Source organism: Juglans regia, chromosome 14 (assembly GCF_001411555.2).
Source record: "Juglans regia cultivar Chandler chromosome 14, Walnut 2.0, whole genome shotgun sequence".
Lineage (NCBI taxonomy): Eukaryota > Viridiplantae > Streptophyta > Magnoliopsida > Fagales > Juglandaceae > Juglans > Juglans regia.
The window spans coordinates 6,097,792-6,120,604 of NC_049914.1; the positions used below are offsets into that span (position 1 = coordinate 6,097,792).

At 34.8% G+C, this 22,813-nt stretch overlaps 4 protein-coding genes across 5 annotated transcripts in view; all 4 read left to right on the plus strand.

Moving 5' to 3' along the window:
- The first annotated feature begins 2,136 nt into the window (after positions 1-2,136).
- Positions 2,137-3,976, plus strand: LOC108996868 (spermidine coumaroyl-CoA acyltransferase-like). The gene is made up of 2 exons (XM_018972910.2): positions 2,137-2,182; positions 2,242-3,976. The coding sequence occupies exon 2, from the start codon at positions 2,283-2,285 to the stop codon at positions 3,714-3,716; it is 1,434 nt and encodes a 477-aa protein (XP_018828455.1). The 5' UTR covers positions 2,137-2,182; positions 2,242-2,282; the 3' UTR covers positions 3,717-3,976.
- Positions 3,977-9,052: 5,076 nt separating this feature from the next.
- On the plus strand, positions 9,053-11,513 carry LOC108996867 (pentatricopeptide repeat-containing protein ELI1, chloroplastic-like). The gene is made up of 2 exons (XM_018972909.2): positions 9,053-10,768; positions 11,431-11,513. The coding sequence occupies exon 1, from the start codon at positions 9,131-9,133 to the stop codon at positions 10,763-10,765; it is 1,635 nt and encodes a 544-aa protein (XP_018828454.1). The 5' UTR covers positions 9,053-9,130; the 3' UTR covers positions 10,766-10,768; positions 11,431-11,513.
- On the plus strand, positions 11,249-13,093 carry LOC108996858 (protein LURP-one-related 7-like). Its single transcript, XM_018972897.2, has 3 exons — positions 11,249-11,725; positions 11,842-12,018; positions 12,740-13,093. The coding sequence occupies exons 1-3, from the start codon at positions 11,504-11,506 to the stop codon at positions 12,872-12,874; spliced, it is 534 nt and encodes a 177-aa protein (XP_018828442.1). The 5' UTR covers positions 11,249-11,503; the 3' UTR covers positions 12,875-13,093.
- Positions 13,094-16,821: 3,728 nt separating this feature from the next.
- The window catches only part of LOC108996921 (E3 ubiquitin-protein ligase listerin), a 32,791-nt gene continuing 26,799 nt past the window's right edge, over positions 16,822-22,813 (plus strand). For both annotated transcript variants that reach the window (XM_018972964.2, XM_018972963.2), the window contains exons 1-2: positions 16,822-17,050; positions 17,155-17,269. In XM_018972964.2, coding sequence (XP_018828509.1) covers positions 16,995-17,050; positions 17,155-17,269 — 171 coding nt within the window. In that variant the 5' untranslated portion in view covers positions 16,822-16,994. The remainder of the gene's footprint in view (positions 17,051-17,154; positions 17,270-22,813) is intronic.

Sequence of the window (22,813 nt, forward strand, 5' to 3'; positions counted from 1 at the left end):
TATATAAATAAAAAATAAAATCGCTATAATATATAAATAAAAAATAAAATCACTATTATATATAAATAAAAAATAAAATCACTATAATATATAAATAATAAATAAAATCACTATAATATATAAATAAAAAATAAAATCACTATAACTATAATATTTATAACTATTAAATATAAATAAAAAATAAAATCATTATAATATATAAATAAAAAATAAAATAACTATAATATATAAATAAAAAATATTTATCACTATAATATATAAATAAAAAATAAAATCACTATAATATATAAATAAAAAATAAAATCACTATAATATATAAATAAAAAATAAAATAACTATAATATATAAATAAAAAATATTTATCACTATTATATATAAATAAAATATAAAATCGCTATAATATATAAATAAAAAATAAAATCACTATAATATATAAATAAAAAATATTTATCACTATTATATATAAATAAAAAATAAAATCGCTATAATATATAAATAAAAAATAAAATCACTATAATATATAAATAAAAAATAAAATTACTATAATATTTATCACTATTAAATATAAATAATAGAATAAAATCATTATAATATATAAATAAAAAATAAAATCACTATAATATATAAATAAAAAATAACATTATTATAATATTTATCAATATTATATATATATAAATAAAATAATTATAATATTTATCACTATTATATATAAATTAAAAATAAAATCATTATAATATTTATCATTATTATATATAAATTAAAAATAAAATCATTATAATATTTATCATTATTATATATAAAAGTAAAATAAAATTACTACAATATTTATTAATATTAAAAAATTACGATAATAAAATCATTATAATATTTATTATTAAAAATAAAATCACTATAATATTTATGGGACTCACATATTTTTCAACTACCTACTCAAAAGTCAACAACTCAACATACTTCATATATCCAAACAACTCAAAATACTTTCAATGGAACCCACAAACTCACTACAATCTCTACTCATAACTATTCACAAACATTCTCAACACTTCTCAACATTTTTCAACACCCAAACATACCCTAAATCATTAGAATTCCGATAAGTGAAACCTTGCAGTTGCACAGCTGTTTTGTGTGCTTTTGAAGTGCTTGTGACATCATTAGAATTCCGAGTATGAACTCAAACGGTCTATTGCATCCAGTGGTTGAGAGTTTTTAGGAGAGATTCTCTCGATAAAACCTTATCCATGTGAAACAGGAGAAGGGACCTAGAAGACGTGGGGTCTCCGTAGAATTATCAAAGATTTGACTCCACCAGTACCTTATACTGCAAATTTTTGCAAATGATCATGTTCACAAGGAAAACTGTCTCCAAACTTTGGAAGCAACGCCAGCTAGCGCACACTCGCTATCGTGAAATGGCCCTGCTTTATCGAGGCCAACCACGAGAGAGAATTAAATATTAGATAAAGGCTAGCTCGACTTAGTGCGGTTGGTCGGAATGGCTTAATACTTATCCTCTTCTACTGCTAAGTGGTTCTCTACTTTCCTGTTGAATTTAGATGATACAACTCATACAAAAGATATTAGACACTACTAAAAAATTGTATACAAATAAGATTGTACTCCATGCATATCATGACATGATGTTTATCTCTTTTCTAATTATGACATCTAATCTTGTCAAATAAGGGGAGGAGATCTTTATTTCATCTTTTAACTTTTTTTAATGTCAAATATATGAAGGTAATTTCATGAGTAGTTACCTTCTAGTGTCACCGTAAAAAGAGATTAGTTTTTTATCTACTTTTCTTAGTGCGTAGGACCTTGTAATGATTACATCTTCATATATATGGAGTACTACTTAGTAGGAACCTTGTGCCAGAGCCTCTAATAGCTAGTTAGCTATATTGGGTAGGTTTGGAAGGTGAGATGAGACACAAAATTTTTATCTTATCTCATTTCATCATTACATCTTTTTCAAATCACCATATAAAATATAATAAAAAATTCAATTTTTTCAAATCACAATTTAACTTTTTTAAATCTCAATACAATAATAATACTAAAATATAATATTTTAAACACTAAAATAAAATACAAAATTCTCATTTCACCACCCAAACCTGCCCATATATAACTGAGAAGCGCGTCTCATTTTGTTCTCATTCAAGACTCTGGCTACATTACTCTATATAACTGAGAAGCGCGTCTCATTTTGTTCTCATTCAAGACTCTGGCTACATTACTCTATTTTATCCGGTCTTAAGCCACAGATCTTGTCCATGGCAAACGGCCACCATTATACACCCTCCTTCATACTTGAAAAGCAAGATGTCGTGCTTGTAAAACCCTCCAAGCCCACACCTTCGGGTGGTCTTTCTCTCTCTAGCATTGACAACAATCCCAGCCTTGAGATCCTTTGCCAAACTATTTATGCGTACCGCTCAAATGCTGATAATCCCTCTATTAATAATGATAATCATGTATTCATAAGAGCAGTTGATCCAGCTCTTGTGATCAAAGAAGCCTTATCCAAGGCTTTGGTTTATTACTATCCTCTGGCTGGCATGCTAAAGAAGCACAGTGATGGAAGACTTCAAATCAATTGCAGTGCAGATGGAGTGCCATTCTTAGTGGCAACTGCCAACTGTAGGCTCTCTTCTCTTCATTATCTTGAAGGGATTGACGTTGAAGTACTCAAACAGTTTGTCTTTGATTTCCCGTCTGAGGGTGACTCAGGTTATCACCCTCTAGTCCTTCAAGTGACCAAATTCTCATGTGGGGGTTTCACAATTGGGATGGGCTTGTCTCACTCCGTTTGTGATGGGTTCGGTGCAGGCCAGTTCTTCCGAGCTTTGGTTGAGTTTTCAAGTGGGAAGAGCGATCCCTCGGTCAAACCTGTGTGGGAGAGGGAGAGACTGGTGGGAACACCTTCAGAGGAGCCTCTCCGACCCTTTGTTGATAAGGAAACTTTGGCAACTTCACCATATTTGCCCACTACAGACCTCTTGCATGCATGCTTTCACGTAAGCATTGAAAGCATAAAAAGACTCAAGATGAGTTTGCAAGAGGAATGTGGGACAGAAAGTTTGAATCAAAGTTTCACAACTATTGAGGTTCTTGGGGCCTATGTTTGGAGATCAAGGTTTAGAGCTCTGGATTTGAACTCCGATGGGAAAACACATTTCTGTCTCACCATGGGAATAAGGAAGCTATTGCATCCACCTTTGCCAGATGGGTATTATGGGAATGCTTTCGCGTCTGCGAATGTAGTGTTAACTGGAGGGGAACTTGATGAAATACCACTCTCTAAGGTGGCAAAACTCATAAAAGAAAGCAAAAAAGTTGCTTCAAAAAGCGATTACATCATGAAATCGTTAGGCATTTTGGAAAGAATGAGACAGCAAAATATGGAAATCCCAGCTAGTGGTGCAACCATGGTTTTGACAGATTGGAGGCAACTGGGTTTGTTGGAAGAAGTAGATTTCGGATGGAAGGACCCGGTGAACATATTGCCAGTGCCATGGAACATCTTTGGGTATGTAGATTTGTGCATGTTCTTGCCACCCAGCAAGGTGGATCCTTCGATGAAAGGTGGGGTTCGGATTCTTGTTTCCCTTCCCAGACCTGCAATGGCCAAGTTTGAAAAAGAGATGGATGCTCTCAAGCTTGGATTAGATGATGGAGCAAATCAGCAAAAAGAAATAAAATATTAATAGCTTATCCTTAATTATATATGCTAAGCCATATATATTTTCCTTTGAGGTGATTTTTTTTCCTGAAAATTTTCATCCAAGTATTGAGATCTGTGTTCTTTTGGGAATAAATAAGCTATGGTACTGTACTAAAGTGTAAGATCAGATGTGTGTTTTTTTTTTGGAAATAAAAACTGTATTCATTGATCATTTTGTATTAGTCATTACAACATCTCTCCCTCTCTACAATTCTTCTAATGCAATCAGGTGTATCTTCTATCCAAACCAATTCAGACTGTAAAAACAAACTTTCATTTGTTAGAATATGAGCTGCCTCATTATAAGTTCTATGAGTAAACTGTACTTTCCAATATGTTCTATACTTCAATAACTGGTTCATACCTTATTAGACTTTCATAGTATGATAAATCTTCATATTTATTGTGAGCAACATTAACTACCACTTGAGCATCTTCCTCGAAAAGCATCTTATCAAATCTGAGTTCTTTGCATACATCCATTGCGTTTCACAAAGCATGACTTTCAGCAACAGCAGGTTGATCAATATTATGCTTTTGTCCCTTCACAGCTACTAACATTTCCTATTCTTCATTTATGATTACAACCCTTATACCCACATTCCTTTCCTTTTTGTCAACTACTGCATCCCAATTAACTTACAAAACCTGGACTTGGTTTCTCCCACCTCAGATTTCTGCTACGACTCCCCTCATTCTTGCTACTACTTACCTTTGCTGTCTGCTAAAACAATTGGTATTTTGTCAGATCATGCTTAGCAAATCTTATTACTTGACTTGTAGATTTGAACTTGTCTTCAAAGATACACTCATTTCTTCTCAACCATAAGCCCCTCATCACAACAGCTACCTCTTCTAGTTCTGAACCATTAAGGGCAGGTTTGGGACTTCAAACAAAACACAAAATTCTCATCTCATCTCATCTCATCATTACACATTTTTCAAATTCTCATACAAAATATAATAAACAATTCAACTTTTTTAAATCCCAATACACATTTTTCAAATCCCAAAACAATAATAATATTAAAACTTAATATTTTAAACTTCAAAACAAAACACAAAATTCTCATCTCACCCCCCAAACCTACCCTAAGTTTTTTCACTAATTCTTCCCACAGAGCTAGTAGATCAGATTCTTCTATCTTCATCTTCTACAATATACTCAATGACTCTAACCACACATCACAAGCTACAGGACATTACCAAATCACATGCATAATTGTTTCCCCATCTCTTCTACAAATGGGGCAATAAGGGTTGTATGTTACTTTCTTAAAAAAAAGATTTCTCCTAGTAGCTAGAAACTCATTAACAGCTTTCCAAAGAAATAATTTAACTTTCTTTGGAACATTCATTTTCCAAATGCTTTCCCAATTTTGATACCTCTCTTGGTGCCTTGAGTTTTCACCTCCGCTAGCCTTCTTTCTTTCAAACTCCAAGTGGTATGCACTTTTTACAGAAAATAATCCTTTTTTTGATGGATCCCAAATCATTTTATCTTCCATATTCATGCTACTCAATGGCATGCTCCATATATGATCAGCTTTCTCTTTACTAAAAATTCTTCTAATCAATGACTCATTCTACTCCCCTATGCATTGCATGAATTCACACACTCTTGCTTCATTATTTAGAACTGAGACTGGAGATTGTACAGAGAAAGTTGAAGGTGTTGCTAGCCATCTTTGACCCTATATTTTAATACTGTCACCATTACCTACCTTCCATCTCAGTCCCTCCCTTAAAAGACTCACTGCATTCCACACACTTCTCCACATATAAGATGGCTTATGGCCCAATTTTGCTTCCAACAGAGGCTTGTCTTTGAAGTACTTTTCTTTAAGAATCTTAGCAGCCATACTAGTATTGTTCTGCAATAACCTCCACCCCTACTTAGCCAAAAGAACCATATTAAAACTCTCTATGTCCCTGTAGCCCAGACCCCATTTCCCTTTATGTTTCCCCATCTTCTCCCAACAACACCAATGAACACCATTCCTTTTTTATTGATTACCCCACCAGAACTTGGCAAACATAACATTAAGCTCTTTGCACAGCTTCTTTGGAAGTTGAAACACACTCATTGTGTAAGTGGGTACTGCTTAAATGACTACTTTTATTAAAACTTATTTCCCTGTAGTTGACAAAAAAGAGTTTCTCCAATTATTAATATTCTTCCATACTCTTTCCTTTATGCTCCTTAAAGTATTGTATTTTGATTTCCCTGTAGATTTGTGTTGAACAGCTTGAATGTAACGGGTGAAAAACCTTGTATATATTTATCTTTATATTAGTTACAAATGAGCTTTTTCACGTTAAAATAAATCATAGATGTGAAAGTACATAGAATTCCATAATTAATCAGCCATTTCTCTTGTATGACATGCATTCTTTTCATGGCGACGTCCATAACTTGGGTAAGTTAGGCCACTTCCAAGCTCTGATTTTATCTATTTTATTTTATTTTTGAATTCCCTTTATTTTTAATCAGCTTTTAATTTAGATTAACGGTTATATCATAGAGTTGTGCTACTTAGAGTTTCTACACTGCCCCCCTGCCAGCTTCGATTTTTTTTTTTGTCTTTTGTAACCTAAATTGTGCATTTTTTTAAAGAAATAACAGGGTCAAATTATCTTTCAAATTCACCCCCCCCCCCCCCCCCGCCGTACGTGTTTGACCGATTCATTTGCCCTCTTCGCTACTCCCCCAAATCTCCCCTGGCAACGGCATATGTGGTGCCCTCCACTAGAAAAATAACTACAACTACATCAAAAGAAAAGAAAAAGCAAGAGGCCAACACATTAACATTACATTCGAGATGCTTGTGTAATCTCCCATCTTCTTCCTCTGCACGTTTTCTTTACTTACTTTCTCTCTCTCTCTCTTTGCCCTTCACTCAAACTTCCTTTCGAACAAATGAAAATTGAAACAATAGCCGCTGATTTAAGAGATTAGAGGCTTAGTCCTTCGAGTGATGAGGGTCTTAACCAGTGAAAGGAAAGAAATGGAGGGTTAAGAGTTTGTGACATGCCGCTTTCTTTGCAAAAGTGTGCCTTTCACTATGCACGTGACGAACTCAACTCCATGCTCGACAAGCTTGACAGTAAAAGCCTTGCCCTTGCACTCAAAAAGGTAAATATGCTGCCTTAATTGGCTCAAGTGGATGAGGAAGAGTTTCTGTGAGAAACTGAGAAAGAGTGAAGTGAAATTGAGAGAGAGAATAGAGCGGAACATGATTTTTGTTTGAAACAGATATGAGAATTGTGACGTGGCACCTAGATCGAACTTGCCATGCATAGTGTGCGGTGTGTTGTCCCCAAACCGGCTTCTGTTTAGATTTTTCCTATAAATATAATATATGTAGTATTAAAATATGAGTATAGTATACAATATAGGAAAAATCTAAATTGAAGCTGGTTTGGGGGCAGCATGCCGCACACAGTGATGTGGCAAACTCGGTCTGGGTGCCATGTCATGGTTCTTAGATCTGTCTCAAACGAAATTCATGTTTCGCTCTCTCTCTCTCAAAGAAACTCTTCCCCTTCCACTTGAGCCAAGTAAAGTAGTATATTTTACCTTCTTGAGCGTGGGGGTGAGGTGTTTATTGTCAAGCTTTCCGGGCATGGAGTTGAGTTGGTCACGTGCGCAACGAAAGGCATGCACATTTTTGCAAAGGAAGCGGCATGTCACAAACTCTAACGCGCACATTCAAGCGGTCATGCTCCTCTTGCTGCTCAATCGCTTCCTTCTTCTGTATCAAACCCTTGAGGAATTTGCTCCTCTCTAGCTCTTCCTTTGTACTCTCCATTTCTTTTCTTTCATTGGTTCAGACCCTCATCACTTGGAGGACTAAGCCTCTAATCTCTTCAATAAGTGGCAATTGTTTCAGTTTTTCATTTGTTTGAATGGAAGTCTAAGTGAAGGGCAAAGAGAGAGAGAAAGTAAGGGAGAAAGTAAGGAAAATGTGTTCAGACAAATATGAAAGACTGTTGGAAAAGGGAACAAAGGTCTCGAATGTAATGTTAATGTGTTGGTGATCTCTCGCTTTTTCTTTTGTTTCTTTTATTTTGATGCGGTCATCGCTATTTTTCCGGCAAAGGAGGCCACAACCATCTTCGTTTGGGGAGATTTGGGAGATTAGCGAAGAGGGAAAATGACTCGGTCAAGCGGGGGGAGAGGGGGAGGGGACAAATTCAAATAATTTGACCCTATTATTTTTTAAAAAAATGCACAGTTTAGGTTACAAAAAAAAAAAATTCCAAACTGATAGGTGTGCGGTGAAAGGATTCATAGTGGCAAAACTGATATTTATATTTTATTTTCATTCCACTACATTGATGTGATATTTATTAAGAGAAATATTTTATTTAAAAAATAATTTTACAAAAGTAAATTTATATATCGACGTAGTTTGATGTAATATATTCAATTTTAAAATTACTTTTATTAAAAATTAAATTTAACGTATCATATAAAATTAAGTCGGTTTATAAATTTACTTTTATAAAATTTTTTATAACTGTAAAACATATCATTAATTAATTACTTAATTGTTTTACTTTAAAAAAAAGTTGACTTAGAGTTAGATAGCATACAAGGGATAAAAGCTTATATAAGAAGAGAATACAGCGTACAACACTTCTCTGTCTGTGCGCATCTAACAATTTCTAGAATGTGAAAAAAAAAAATAATAATAATAGACTTACAACCTCTATTACCCGTTGATTACTTACATTATTTTTTTTAGTTTCTTTCTTTTACGCTCAACTCTGCACTCCTCTACTTCTCATGTCCAGTGTGCTCCCATAATGAATTTGGAACTTTTAATTTTTTTTATTATTCTCTTTTGGATTTTTTTTAATATCCTTAATTATTAAAAAAATAAAAAAATATATACAATTTCATTAATAATCATAAATAAATAAAATTAAAATACTCAAGCGGATGAGAGATGCGACTGAAAATAAAAAAAAAACTTAAAAAGAGTAATTGACGGATGATCGGAGATAGTAAGGGTAGGTTTGGGAGGTGAGATGAAAATTTTATGTTTTATTTTGAAATTTAAAATATTATATTTTAATATTATTATTCTTTTAAAATTTAAAAAAAGTGTATTGAAATTTAAAAAAATTAAATTATTTATTATATTTTATATAAAAATTTAAAAAATATGTAATAATAAAATGAAATAAGATAAAAATTTTATATTTTACCTTTATCTCAAACCTGCCCTAAATCTATTATCATCATTATATATATTCCTGAGTTGGGGTTTTGCTGAAAAAGGAAAAAGAAAGTACACAGTAATTCTTCGGGGCGGCGTATAAGATTCCCGTGGTGCCACTCGAGCTTTTGTTGCTGTTTTTATCCCTAAAACGTCCTATAACTAGAATATGCTTTGGAAAAATTTATCATATTCTAAAAGGATCCCTTCTTATGTAACGCATGGGCAAAGCCATCAAGCTATACTTTTGTTCCATCAGCTTCAGAAAACTGGGTCCAAGATCACGGAGTTGGTTCTGTCAGCGGTTGCAAGAGTCTGTGGGAAGGTTGGTGCCATAGAAGAAGGAAAGCAAGCTCATTGTATGGTGTTCAAACATGGGTTCGACAGAGATATGATTCTAATGACTTCCCTTCTTGATATGTACTTTAAATGTACAGACATCAAAGACGCTCGCCGCGTGTACGATGAAATGCCTTCAAGAGATGTTGTTGTGAACAATAACATGATTTTTGGGTTATGCCGGTGTCAGTTGATAGTGGAGGCGATCAATTTGTTTAATAATATGTGTGAACGCGACACGGGGTCATGGAATTCTCTGATTTCTGGGCTTGCACAGAACTCGGAAGAAAGGAAGGCGTTGCTTTTGTTTGGGAAAATGAGAGTGGAGGGAGTTGAAGTTGACGTTATGACAATGTCAAGTGTTCTTTCAGTTTGTGCTGATCTTGCAGGTTTGGTTAACGGTAAACAAGTCCATGGGCTGGTGATTAGATATGGGTTTGACCTACACATACCTGTTGGAAATGCTATTATTGACATGTATGCTAAATGTGGATGCATGGATGATGCGTGCCAATTTTTCAAGAACATGCCTGCCAAGAATGTAGTTTCATGGACTTCTTTGATTGTAGGTCACGGAAAACATGGCCTGGGATTGGAAGCTCTCGAGGCATTTGATGCCATGGAAACGGAGGGTGTTGTACCAAACAAGATCACTTTCTTGGGAGTCTTATATGCATGCAGTCATGCAGGATTAGTTCAAGAAGGGTGGAGGAGTTTTAACACGATGATACACAAATACTCGATCACACCCATGATGGAGCACTATACTTGCTTGGTTGATTTACTTGCACGAGCTGGCCATCTCATGGAGGCTTATAATTTCATAGAAAGGATGCCAATAAAGCCGGAGGCAAAGCTTCTAACAGCATTTTTCAGTTCATGTTGCTCCCACATGAATGTAGAGCTAGCAAAGACCGTTGGACAGAGATTACTTGAATTGGAACCCGAACAAGCAGGGACCTATATGTTGCTGTCCAACTTTTATGGACTTGTTGGGGACTTCGAAGGTGTGGCAAATGTAAGGAGATCGATGTTAAAGAAGGGAATAAGAAAAGAGAAGGCATGTACATGGATTGAGATAGATCGAAAAGTTCACACTTTTGAGTCGGGGGATAGGTCTCATCCCCGTAGCAAAGAGATATACAAGTACTTGCAAAATCTTGTTCAGAAGCTGAAGAATAATGGGTATGTACCAAACACAAGCATCGTTATGCAAAATGTGGATGAGCACACAAAGGAAGAGATAGTTCTTGGTCACAGCGAGAAATTGGCCATCACGCTTGGGCTCATTTGCTCGCCCCCGGGAACCCGTATCATGATAGTTAAGAATCTTAGAGTATGTGCAGATTGCCATTTAGTTACCGCATTGATTTCAAAGATTGAAGGGAGGGAGATTGTTGCCAGAGATTCAAGCCGATTTCATCATTTCAGTAATGGAAAATGCTCTTGTGGAGATCATTGGTGAGAGGTAAGAGAGGGAAGACAAATTCTTTAGCTACAAGGAGATCTCATGAAAACAAACTCATAAATTGATGTAATTTTATGTGATAAGATAAATTGTAACGTTAGTTTTATTAAAAAATATATCTAACGTATCGTAAGAAATTATATCAATTTTTAAATTTACTTTTATAAGATTTATCTATAGCATTTATTGAAAATCTGTCACTAGCACATTAATGTTTCAAGCTGTGAATAAGAACCTTCTCTTGATATTGAAGTAAATTAAACAAATATCACTGTGCACAAGAACCGATGTTATGAATAATTATTTTCATCAATCACTATTTACTACATACTTCACACCCTATATAAAAATAAAAAAAAAGTTGTCAAATGTAGAGTGTGCAGATAAATAATAACTTATGCATAACAAAACCCATTAAACAATATTGCTTAAAATATAAATGAACTTTGTTTTGGTTGGACTGAATTTGGCACGACTATTCTCAGCCTACACACCTTTCTACTTTTCGTTGTTCACACCCCGACATTTCTAAATAAATTCGGTTGCCGCATCTGATTCTTCAAGGAAGAAAGTAAACTCAATTCGTTTTTGATAATTATTTATTCCACTCTCTCTGACTCTCTTTATTCTTCGTTTTTAAATCGCCAACTTCCTAATAACAGATTCGGGTAATTATTGAATCCCAATTCCTGCTGGAAGACCCAATAAGGTTAGAAATCATCTTACCGCCTACCCATGGCTTATTCCGCTGCGGAATACCCGACGAATTTGCCGATCCCGGTCGACCTCTTCGTGTCCAAGATACATAAGGGCCTTACGCGTGGCGATCTCGGGTTCGCTGACACCTCCGGTCGCATCGTTTTTAAGGTCAACCGTCAGTCTTCCAAATCCTCGGCTAATAAGCTAGAAATCGTTGACGCCACGGGAAAACCTGTAATTTCCTTGCACGGTAGCGATGTGAGTCTCTTTTTCCCTCTCTCGTTTCCACAGAGTATTTCTTGAGAAGGAATTTTTTTTTTTTTTAAAAAAAGGTTTATTTGGTAGACATTATCGTATTATGGATGCGGTTGTAGAATGGGTCGTGGAAAGGCTACAAGGGGGACGATCAGAAGGACTCCATTTTCACAGTTAGAACTGAAAAAACCGAGTTGCTGGTGTCTCTTGTTAACCCGGCCTCTGAATTGAAGGTGAAAGGCCAGCCTTCAATGAAATCCTGCACCATTTATAAAGGCAATGACATTGTGGCTCAGGTATAATATAAGTCCCCCGATAGATAAACAATTATCCAAACCGGCCTAAACCTTACTAGCATTGCATTACAGCATCTATGTGTAATTGCTTATGGGCTAAACCCTTCCACATCAGCTAATATACTCACAAGACCGAGCAATTGACTGAGATTTGCCATATCCCTTAATTAATACAATATTGTACGTTCATGTTCTTCCAAATTTATTTTTATTTTTCCATTTTTGTTTCCATGTTTATTTTTGTTCTGCGAAGTGCAGCAACAGTGTCTGTTCAATGAAGTTTTTAAGTAGATATTGGGTATCTTATTTTTGTAAAGACTAGAAATCATATGGATATTTGTAACAACTGCGTGCACAAGATGACTGGTCAAGTCAAAAGCAATACCTTGTTTAAAACTCCTAAAACTTCAATACCTCTGCTCAAGGAACCATTGGTTAGGTTTTGGACAAGCTACACATTTTCTTTGTTGTTCTGATTTACTTGTGGTCTTTTCTATGTATCTTGTTGAACCTCCCAAGTACTCAACCGCAGTACTCTTGCCAGGAAAGTTATACAATTTATGTCATTTGTGCTGCGGAATCTGAATCCCGCTTATGTCCTTAGATCCATCTAACTTCTCGTGCATGCTTATCATGTTCTGCATCCATCTCTCCATAGATCAATTGAACTTCAGTTTTAGTGTATGATGATGTTTTGGTCTTCTGTTATGCTTGGATGCAGACTAGTCTAATGTACAAGCTTTGTCAGCTGTATGTTAGTAGGCGTAAATTTCGGCTAACCATATTTCCTGGATCTGTTGACCATGCTGTGGTTGCGGCGCTGATCGTAATCTTTTTTGAACGAAGAAGAAAATAGGAAAAGGAAATGGATTGAGCATGTACAATATTCATGCGTTTTCCTCTCACAGATCCTTTTTATGTGATTTTTGTACTTTGAGCATCGAACAAGGTTCATATATATGTCTTCAGCCGTGAGCTCATGTATTAGTCTTTGGTAGTGAGAATGTAACTCTATGTCACTCTTCCTCTACTTCTATATATTCGCTTGAAAGGCTCATGGTTGTGTGAAAATGGAGATTCGTTTGTTGGTAGGCTTGCTTTTTAGATGCCTGGTTACAACTTACGGGAACTGTTGGGTAGTGCTCATGACGATGTAGGATTACTGTTTAAAGAATCTACTTTTTCTTATATATATATATATATTGCTCGGTTTTTCATTCAAGAAAAATGTTAAGCAAATAAACAGATGAGATTAACTGTGATAAATAAATAATTAAGTAATTTTAATGGGTTCCTTTTTAGCAGTATATGTACAGTAAATTTTTCATAAATACGTAAGTCTTAACTCATGCTTTCATAATATCCCTGTCCATGAACATTGAACATTAGGCAATTATTGAGATTGGGTGCGTTTAGTAACTTCATTTACTTCTTCTCTCAAGCAAAAGTGGATGAAATGGTGTAAGGGTATCTACTGTATCATCTATCTATTGAAACATTTTTATAATGGAATAGAAAGTATTTATTTTCTCCTCTTTTTTTTTCTCACCTCTGCACAAACTTCCAAATTTACTACAGAAAAATAAAATAATGGAAAAACAAATAAATTAATTCTCCCAATTTAGAATTTGAAGGGAACATAGTTGCGTCTCATATTATAAGGTCTCATTTGAATAGTAAGATGAATATTATTTTTTATTATTATTATTATTTTAAGATTTGAAAAAATTAAATTATTTATTATATTTTGTATAAGAATTTGAGAAAGTTGTAATGATAAAATGAGATGAAATCATTTATGTATCCAAACAGAGCTTAAATAACTTTTAACTCAAGTTTGATTTTCTAAAGAGATAAAATATTGTACAATAAATTACATGTATCTATCTCTTTTTTTTTTTTTTTAATACTCGTAAACATTTAGGTAGTGTTTGGGAACAAATGGTTTCAAAACCCTCAATCCAAACATTTTTATACCAAATCCCAATTATGAAAAATCTTATCTCGGTTTTTATAACAGACAAAGATTAGAACAACTTTCACAAAATTTGAAAACAAATCTCTCACGACAATTTTTTTCCAAATATTTTTCAATGAATCCCACCACTTTTTCAAATCCAATAAGAGCATCTCTAAAAGGCTTTACTAATCCAAATTCAATTTTAATGAATCTCAGTAATTTAACAAAAGATTCCACACAGACAATTAGGAGTGTAAATTTAAACTGAAAAATCGGTCCGGACTAGACCAAACCGGACTGGTTGATTAGGTTTTGAACCAGTCCGGTCAGGAACCGGTTCCTATTTTATGAAAACCGGCAGGATCCGGTCCGGTTTTGGTTCCGTAGTTTCCGGGAACGGATCGGTTAGAAAAAAATATAAAAATTAATTTTATATATTATACAAAATATTTATATATATAATATATAATTATATATCATGTATGAAATAATTTCATATTATAATTTATAAATTATAATATAAAATTTTAATCTTAAATATGAACATTTGTAATTTGTTTGATCATATGTTATTAATATATTTATATATAAGATAATGTTGTTATAATTTATAAAATAAAAGTTTAATCTTAAAGATGAAAATTTAATCGATCATATGCTTTAAACATAATATATATATTCAATTATTAATAACATTTTATCATAAGAAGTAACAATTTATTATATATTTTTTACATTTAAAAAAAATCAGAAAACCAGACCTGATCGGACCGGAAATCGGTAAAATCAGAAATACCGGTTTAGGAGGGTAATCGGGACGTAATCGATTTTGAAAAATATAAAACTGGTACATACCAGTTCGGTCCTAAATTTTGTCCAAAATTAGATCGAACTGGACCAATTACACCCCTACAAACAATCTTTAGAAATTTTAAAAAATCTTAATTATTTTTGAAAGGAAATCCTACATCGATCTATTCCATAAAGATATGATCCGTCCAACAAGCTGAGGAGGAGGAGCCCTAGGCCCAACCAAGCCTTTTCTCGTTTTCTTCGGCCCGTTTGGATACTATTGTCAGACCCCCATCACTTAACTGACATGACAATTTGTAAATTTTTTGGACACAAAATAATAAGAAAAATATTACTTTGTTTATTCTATTTATTCCTCATTTTGATGTTTTATATATTTTAATTTTTTTATTTAATAGTTAAAAAAATAATTATTAGTGTATTGATATATTTTTATATTTTTTAAAAATATTTTAAAATGATAAAAAATATGAATAAGAAAATTAAAAAAAAATAAAAACAATATTTTCAACTAGCAATAAAAATGAGCGGTACTACTCAGGATGCAGAGTTGCACCGCTCAAATAATAATCCAAGTAGGCCTTTTTTCTTTTCTAGCCATTCTCTTTTTAAAATTTTCGGACAAAATAATATTGTTTGGTCTTTGAGATTATTCTTGTGTGGAAATTCGTCTTTTGTCTTTGTTTTTGTCTTCAAAGATGTATGTCAATGTTTTATAAGAAATTTCCTTTTAGTTTTGGGCGAGCCAGAGAAGGCTTGTAGAGTTTATAGGTTTCTGGGTATGTGTTGTTTTGATTCTCGTTGTTTCTAACTTTTGGAGTTTTGAGCATGATGAAGCTGAATGGAACAGGGACAACGAAGCTCATGGCTTGGACGGCCGGCTGGGTTTGAAGCGGGAAAGGGACAACTTTCGTCTAAATGAAAACCGAAGAAAAAAAAATGAAGTCGTTTTATGGGATTTCTTTTGCTCGCTACAAATCCAAAAGTTATTAAAAAGATAAGCAAATGGAAAAGAAAAATGTTGTTGACTCGCCATTTCTATTTAATTATGGTTAGAAAGAGAAAATTAAAAAATAATGTTAATATGTTGCCACAATTATTCTCATCTCATCTCATCTCATTTCATCATTATAATTTTTTTAAATTTTTATACAAAATAAAATAAATAATTCAATTTTTTTAAAATCTCAAAACAAAAATAATATTCAAAAATATATTATAACAATATTTTATTCAACTTTCAACTTTTATCTCAACCTATCTCTTCTCATATGCAATAACAAACAAAGTATAAGGTACCGTTTGGATAATGAGTAGAGATGAAAGTTAAAAGTTAAATAAAATATTATTAAAATATTATCATCATTTTGAGATTTGAAAAAGTTAAATTTATTTATAATATTTTGTGTAAGAATTTAAAAAAATTATAATGATAAGATAGAATGAAACATTTATTATATTCAAACGGGCTTAGGACTTGTTTGGAAATAGATCTCATCTCGTCTCATTTCTAAACATAATTTAAATACAAATATTTTCAAACTAATTATTACAATTTTATCAAAATTTTAAATAAAAAATAAAAAACAACTCAATTTTTTTAAATCTATAAACAAAAATAATATAATAATAATATTTTAACTTTATAATATTTTTTATTCAATTTTTTCTCTTTTTTTTTAAAATTTAAAAATGCTCAACTCAAACTATCACATTATTATTTATAAACTATCTTATTACTATTTATAAAATTATCGTCTTATTTCATTCACTAAGACCATGATTTGGAAAGAAAATTCTCAAAATTTCTTGGCAAGTTTCGCTTGAACAACTGAAACATTCGCCGTATCATAACAACTTGACAACGAATTAACGATGCATCGTCGGTGACATCCGATATTCGATATGATAACCAGGACAAGGAGGCTACTAGGTCGAGTCGAGTTATCTATCTTTAACGACGTTAGAAGTCGCCGCTGCATAAAGAGGGCATTAACATCTTGTTTTTGTAAAATGAAAAAATTCTAAACATAAGCTCATACTCCTCTACCCCATGTTCTCCTCTCTCCGTTGAAACAACGGGTTTTAAGCACACAAGTGTTTTCTCGACTCGAAGTCTCTCCGTCTCCTTCTTCCTTCTCCGTCTCGGCCTCTCTCCGCAACTCGTTCACCCGTACGACGTCTTTTTTTAGAGGAATAAGGAATGGGGAGACAGAAAGGAGAAGGAGGTAAGGGCAAGGGTCGAGCTTCAAGCAGCAGGTAATTTTTCCTTTTGAATCATGCTTGTAGTTGTTTTATTTTCCAGCTAGTTTGCGTTAAACTTCGATCCAATTTATTCATTTATTTATTTATTTTCGTTTCAGTCTCGCCGCGTCGCTTTTGCCGGCTGGTTCTACGGCCACCGTTGGATTCGGTGGTTATGTCGGCGGCTCTCGTCTCGATTCTTCTCTTGCTAGCGACGAAGCAAGTTCCTTCGTTGTATGTTTCCTTCAAGTTTGAGTTCTTTTTCTTTATGGTTTAGTTGTTGTTCAATACAACAATTTCAATATCCCAAAAGAAATTTTTAAAAATGGGGAGTTGAATTTTTCAATTCTAATCGAAAACTGGAGATATTAGCGTTAGAGGACAATCCTTTTGAATATTTTTATAATGGATTAATCTCTGTGTTACCTGTGTTCTTGAGACAGAGAAAGTAATGAAAGAATATAAAGAAAGAAAGATAAAGAACAAGAAATGACGGATTTATTCTAGGCAAATCCATCCTCCCTTTTAGGCAAATATTTATAATGTTTATTCTAGGCAAATCTTTATAACTTTCACAATGATCTCAGATGCCTTCTCCTTCCTTCGATCTTTCTATTTATACTCCAGTTCTGTCTACACTCTGTTTACACTTAATGAACAAAACACACTGTATTGTCCAACGTTCAAACTATACAGACAACATTAACTAAACGCATCGTCTTGTACAATCTCCAACATACAACTCACTACACCAGCAAAACGTATCGTTTCATTAAAGTCCTCTAAATGCTGTGTTCCATTTCAAAATTCTATCATTGGCTCAAGTGGCAAAGGCCTTGGGCTTGGGAGATTTTCCCTTTGAATTACCCAATGTGCACTTGCGGTAAACTCCTTGCTGAGGGCTTGTGCACCCCCAAGATTAGTCGGGACGCTGTTGCCGGACGGTGCCAATAAAAAAAAAAATCTTACTATTACTCTTTCCGCATACATAACAACATTCACCCCTACTTGAAAGAGCCTTGATCACATGGCTGCAGTTGCTGACTTCTTCCTTCTCCAATTCATGTCCTCACTCAAAGCCTACCTCCCTTCTCAAAGAACCTTGCCCACATGGTGTGGTTCCTCAATTCCCACAAAGATTCCCATGAACTGTCCTCTAGTAGTGCCCCAACCCACTTGACACGCACTTCAATCATTGCTTGGTTACCAAACTTCTTCATTCTCCTATCCAAAATTGCTTCAGGTTCAGGTTGGATAATGCCTTCCCGAACCACTGGTAGCAATGTTAGTAATGGTGTAATCTGCTGACCAACTTCTTTTTGAGACAAGACACATGTAGAATAGGATGGATTCGAGATGAAGTTGGTAAGTCCAACTCGTATGCTACTGCACCCACCTTGGCCACTATCTTAAAAGGTCCATAATATCGTGGAGCCAACTTAAGATCATGTCTCAAAGATATTGATTTCTATGTATAAGGTTGCAGCCTTAAGAATACCCAATCTCCCACTTCAAAGCTTCTCTCAGTTCTCTTCTGGTCAGTAAAGAATGAGCCTTACTCAAACTTTCCTCCAGTAGGGCCATCACCGGTTCCCTTGACTTTAATTGATGATCAACAACAACATTCTTTGTAGTTCCTGGAACATAAGACAAAGTTTGGGAGGGGAATAACCATAAAGTGCCTCAAATGGAGTCAATCGAGAGGAGTAATGGGTTGTGGTATTATATCCCACTCTACCAAAGGAAGCCATGAGCTCCAATTCTTAGGCTTAGTACTAGTGTAGCATCTCAAGTAAGCTTCTAAACACTTATTTAGACTTTTTTTTTGCCCATCTGTTTGTGGGTGATAGGCAGAACTGAAAGCTAAAGTTGTACCTTGAAGTTGAAAAAGTTTTTCCCAAAAAGAGCTAGTAAAGGTTGCATCCCTATTTGAAACCACAAACTTGGGCATTCTGTTCAACTTAAACGCTCCTGAGAAGAAAATCTAAGTAGGGGTGGGCAGCAGGGCCCTGCAACCCAGCATGCGGGGGCGGGGAGTGGCTACCCTGTAACGTATGGTACCGGTAGCACCCCTAAATCTAAGCCACCTTAATGGTTGTATAAGGATTGGCTAAAGGAAAAAAATGGGCATGCTTAGTGAGTCTATCAATGACTGAAAAGACAAAACTAAACCCATGCGATAGAGGCAACCATTCCATAAAGACCATGGAAATGTCTGTCCATGGAGTGACTGGTATAGGCAGTGGCTGCAACAGTTCGGCAGGGTGTATTGCTTCATACTTGTTAACTAGACACACATAACACTCCTTCACCAATTTCTCGATATCCACTCTCATTCCTTCCCAATAGAAGTCCATCTTTGCCCTCTTCAAAGTTTTATGATACCCCATATGACTAGCCTATGGGCTATGTTGGATATATTGTAGGACCTTAGCCGGAAAGTCAGACCTTGGCACTATCACCATCTTTCCCTTTCCTGAGCAAAAGTCCTTTCTGAATGGCATAATGCTTGTTCATATTTTTTCCTTGTTGTAGCCTCTAGTAAATCTCTTGAATTCTTGGAGACATGGAATAGCTATGCTTCAACTCCTCAATCCGTGTTGGTGTGGGGAATGAAATCACTGCCAAGGCCCCAACTTCTTCATGTTTCCTTGATAATGCATTAGCTACCTTATTTTCTTTTCCTTTTTTGTATTCAATAGAGAAGCCATAATCCATGAGTTTAGTAATCCACTTCTGTTGGGCCTCAGTCTCCACCTTTTGTTCAAGTAAAAATTTCAATTCTTGTTGGTCAGTTTTTACTTTGAATGACTGACCAAGTGGGTATGGTTTCCACTTCTGAATTGCACTTAGAGCATTGATATTGGTTTCATCAAATTTATCTCTAAAATTTAATGAAAAGTACATGTTTTCCATAAATCCAAAACCTCTCTAGCCATAGCCTTACATTGGATTAGTCAAAATAATAATATAATATTATTATTAATCAAAATAATAATATGATATTATTATTTTAATAATGATATTTTAATTTATTTTTTTCATATTTTACAATTACACTAACTATATGTTAAATAATAATTTAATTTGATACTTAAATTATTGTTTCTCAACTTAAATATATTATGGATCAAAATTGGGAAGCAATAATTTAAGTAAATAAAATAATGCTTATAGAGTGTGAATAGTTAGTCTTCAAATTTGGAGATGAACTTAATTGTACTGTAGCTCAAAGTTGAAGATTTTAGTGTATGCCGAATCCAATGCAGTGATTTTAAACACAAATTCATCAAATTTTGAAGATGAGGTTCATTTGATGAGTCAAATGCCAATGTTGTTACCAATGCTAACAACTCTTTTTTATAAGTTGATAGTGATAAGACCTTGCCTTTGAGTGCCTTGTTGTAATAAGCAAATGGCTGCCCATCTTGCATCAAGACTGCTCCTGGCCCCACCCCATTTGCGTCATACTCAATTGCAAAACTTCTTGAAAAATCAGGAAGCTTGAGAACAGGTGGCTGTGTAATAGCCCTTTTAAGCTCTATAAAAGTTGCAATGGCCTCCTCAGTCCAATCAAAGGAACTTTTCTTCAATAATGCAATCAAGGGAGCTACAATAGACCCATAACCTCTGATGAATTTTTCGTAGTAACTAGCGAGACCTAAAAACCCTCTCAAGGATTTTAAGGACATTGAGGTTGGCCTCTCTTACATTGTTGATATCTTTGCTAGATCTATTACCCCCCCTTCCTTTGAGATTAAGTGGCCCATATAGTCTATCTCAGTGACCCCAAATCTGCACTTTGACTTCTTAGCAACAAGGTTATGTTGCTTCTAGATGCCCGACACTCCTCTCAAGTGCTTCAGATGCTCATTGAAGTTTTTGCTCTACATCAAAATATCATAAAAAAAGACTAACAAATTTTCTCAAAAAGGGTTTGAATACCTCATTTGTTAACCCTTAGAATGTGGATGGAGCATATTAGTGAGCCCAAAATGCCCCACACTAAGAACTCGTAATGGCCTTCATGTGTTCTGAAGGTTGTTTTCGGAATGTTTTTGTAATGCCCCAATAGAAGACCCAAACCACATGGCCTATACTCCAAAAGGACTAGTTAATGATGCAATTGCAGTCCCATTGGAACCTTATAAAGAGCAAGAACTTCTCATTCTCAAGCAATGTGGGATCTCATACACTATCTATCCTTATTCATATCATATGGGGTATCACAATCTACCTCCCTTAAATTCCTGACGTCCTCGTCGGGCCTATCCATTGTAGGTGACATGGCTCAAGTCCTACATTTCTGGTTGGGATGGTCTCTGATACCATTTGTAACTCCCCAATAGAAGACCCAAACCACATGGCCTATACTCCAAAAGGACTAGTCAATGATATAATTAGAGCCTCATTGTAACCTTATAAAGAGCAAGAATTTCTCCTTCCCAAGCAATGTGGGATCTCATACACCACCTATCCTTATTCATATCATATGGAGTATCACAGTCTTTTGCCCTTACTCTTATTTGATGATAGCCTGATCTTAAATCAAGCTTAGAGAAAACTTCAACCCCCCATAACTCATCCAGTAGTTCATCTATCATTGGAATTTGAAACTTATCCTTGATAGTTTCCTGGTTCAAAGTCCTATAATCTATACACATACTCCAGCTGCCATGTGCCTTCCTTACCAGTAGCACAGGTAATGAGAATGGGCTCTGACCTGGCCTGATGACACACTAGTTTGCAATAAATCCTTAACTATCTTTTCTATCTCAGTTTTCTGATAGTAAGGATACCTGTAAGGCCTTACTGCGATTGGTTGTGTTTCCTCTTTGAGAATGATTTGATGATCACACTCTCTTGAGGGAGGCAATCCACTAGGCTCCTAAAAAATCTCCTGATATTCCTTCAACACTTCATTAATCTCCTGTTGACATGTCACTTGCTTTCCACTGCCTCAGCTGGCATTAGTTGCAATAACCAGCCATTCTTTTCCACAGCACATAACCCTTGCAAAATTATTCTTGTGCCCATCATTTGCAATTCCATGGTCATCTTGAGGAAATCCCAAATAATGGGTCCAAGAGTCCTCAACCACTGGACCCCGAGTTCCACATCACATCCACCCAAAGTTAACACATGAAAAGAAACAGGGAAATTATTACCCTGGATCTTAACCATAGTGTTTTCACGTCTCCCTCTACTCAGCAACTTCTCTCCATTTGCAACCTTCACTTGCAAACTAGTAGCCTCTCAAATCTTTAACCTTGTCAATTGTGCCACTTCAGAATCCAGGAAGTTGTGTGTGCTTCTTGAGTCCACCAAGATAACTACTGGTTGCATCCCAATAACCCCCTCACTCTCATAGTGTTAGCACTAGGTGAGCCATAAATTGCATGGATGGAAATTTGCAAATTCTCCTCCTCTGCTTCTACCTATTCTTCCCCCACCACTGCTTCATCTACTCCACTGTCTTGACCTCCCTAACTCCATTGTCCTCCACTTGCAGGAGATATACTTTTGAATTCTTGCACACATGACTCGGGTTCCACTTCTCCTCAGAGTGGTAACATAAGCCTTTTATTTTCTTCTCATCCATCTTTGAGGAATATGACTTCCTTCCTGGAATCATATTCTTCTGTATTTTTTTTGTTTTGGGTTTATTGACATGTTTAAGTTTCTTGTCTAGGAAAAACCCACTTTTCGAATTTTCAATCTTCGTGGCAGTAGGGTTTGGAAAATATTGTAAATACATAAACTTATGGCTTTTGGTAA

What these genes read in the sequence shown, in the direction of transcription:
- LOC108996858 (XM_018972897.2), top strand. Translation starts at nt 11,504, where the DNA reads ATGGCTTATTCCGCTGCGGAATACCCGACGAATTTGCCGATCCCGGTC. An exon ending in TTTCCTTGCACGGTAGCGAT is followed by an intron (nt 11,726 to 11,841) that starts GTGAGTCTCTTT and finishes ATGCGGTTGTAG; the next exon opens with AATGGGTCGTGGAAAGGCTA. An exon ending in GCAATGACATTGTGGCTCAG is followed by an intron (nt 12,019 to 12,739) that starts GTATAATATAAG and finishes GCTTGGATGCAG; the next exon opens with ACTAGTCTAATGTACAAGCT.
- LOC108996867 (XM_018972909.2), top strand. Translation starts at nt 9,131, where the DNA reads ATGCTTTGGAAAAATTTATCATATTCTAAAAGGATCCCTTCTTATGTA.
- LOC108996868 (XM_018972910.2), top strand. Translation starts at nt 2,283, where the DNA reads ATGGCAAACGGCCACCATTATACACCCTCCTTCATACTTGAAAAGCAA.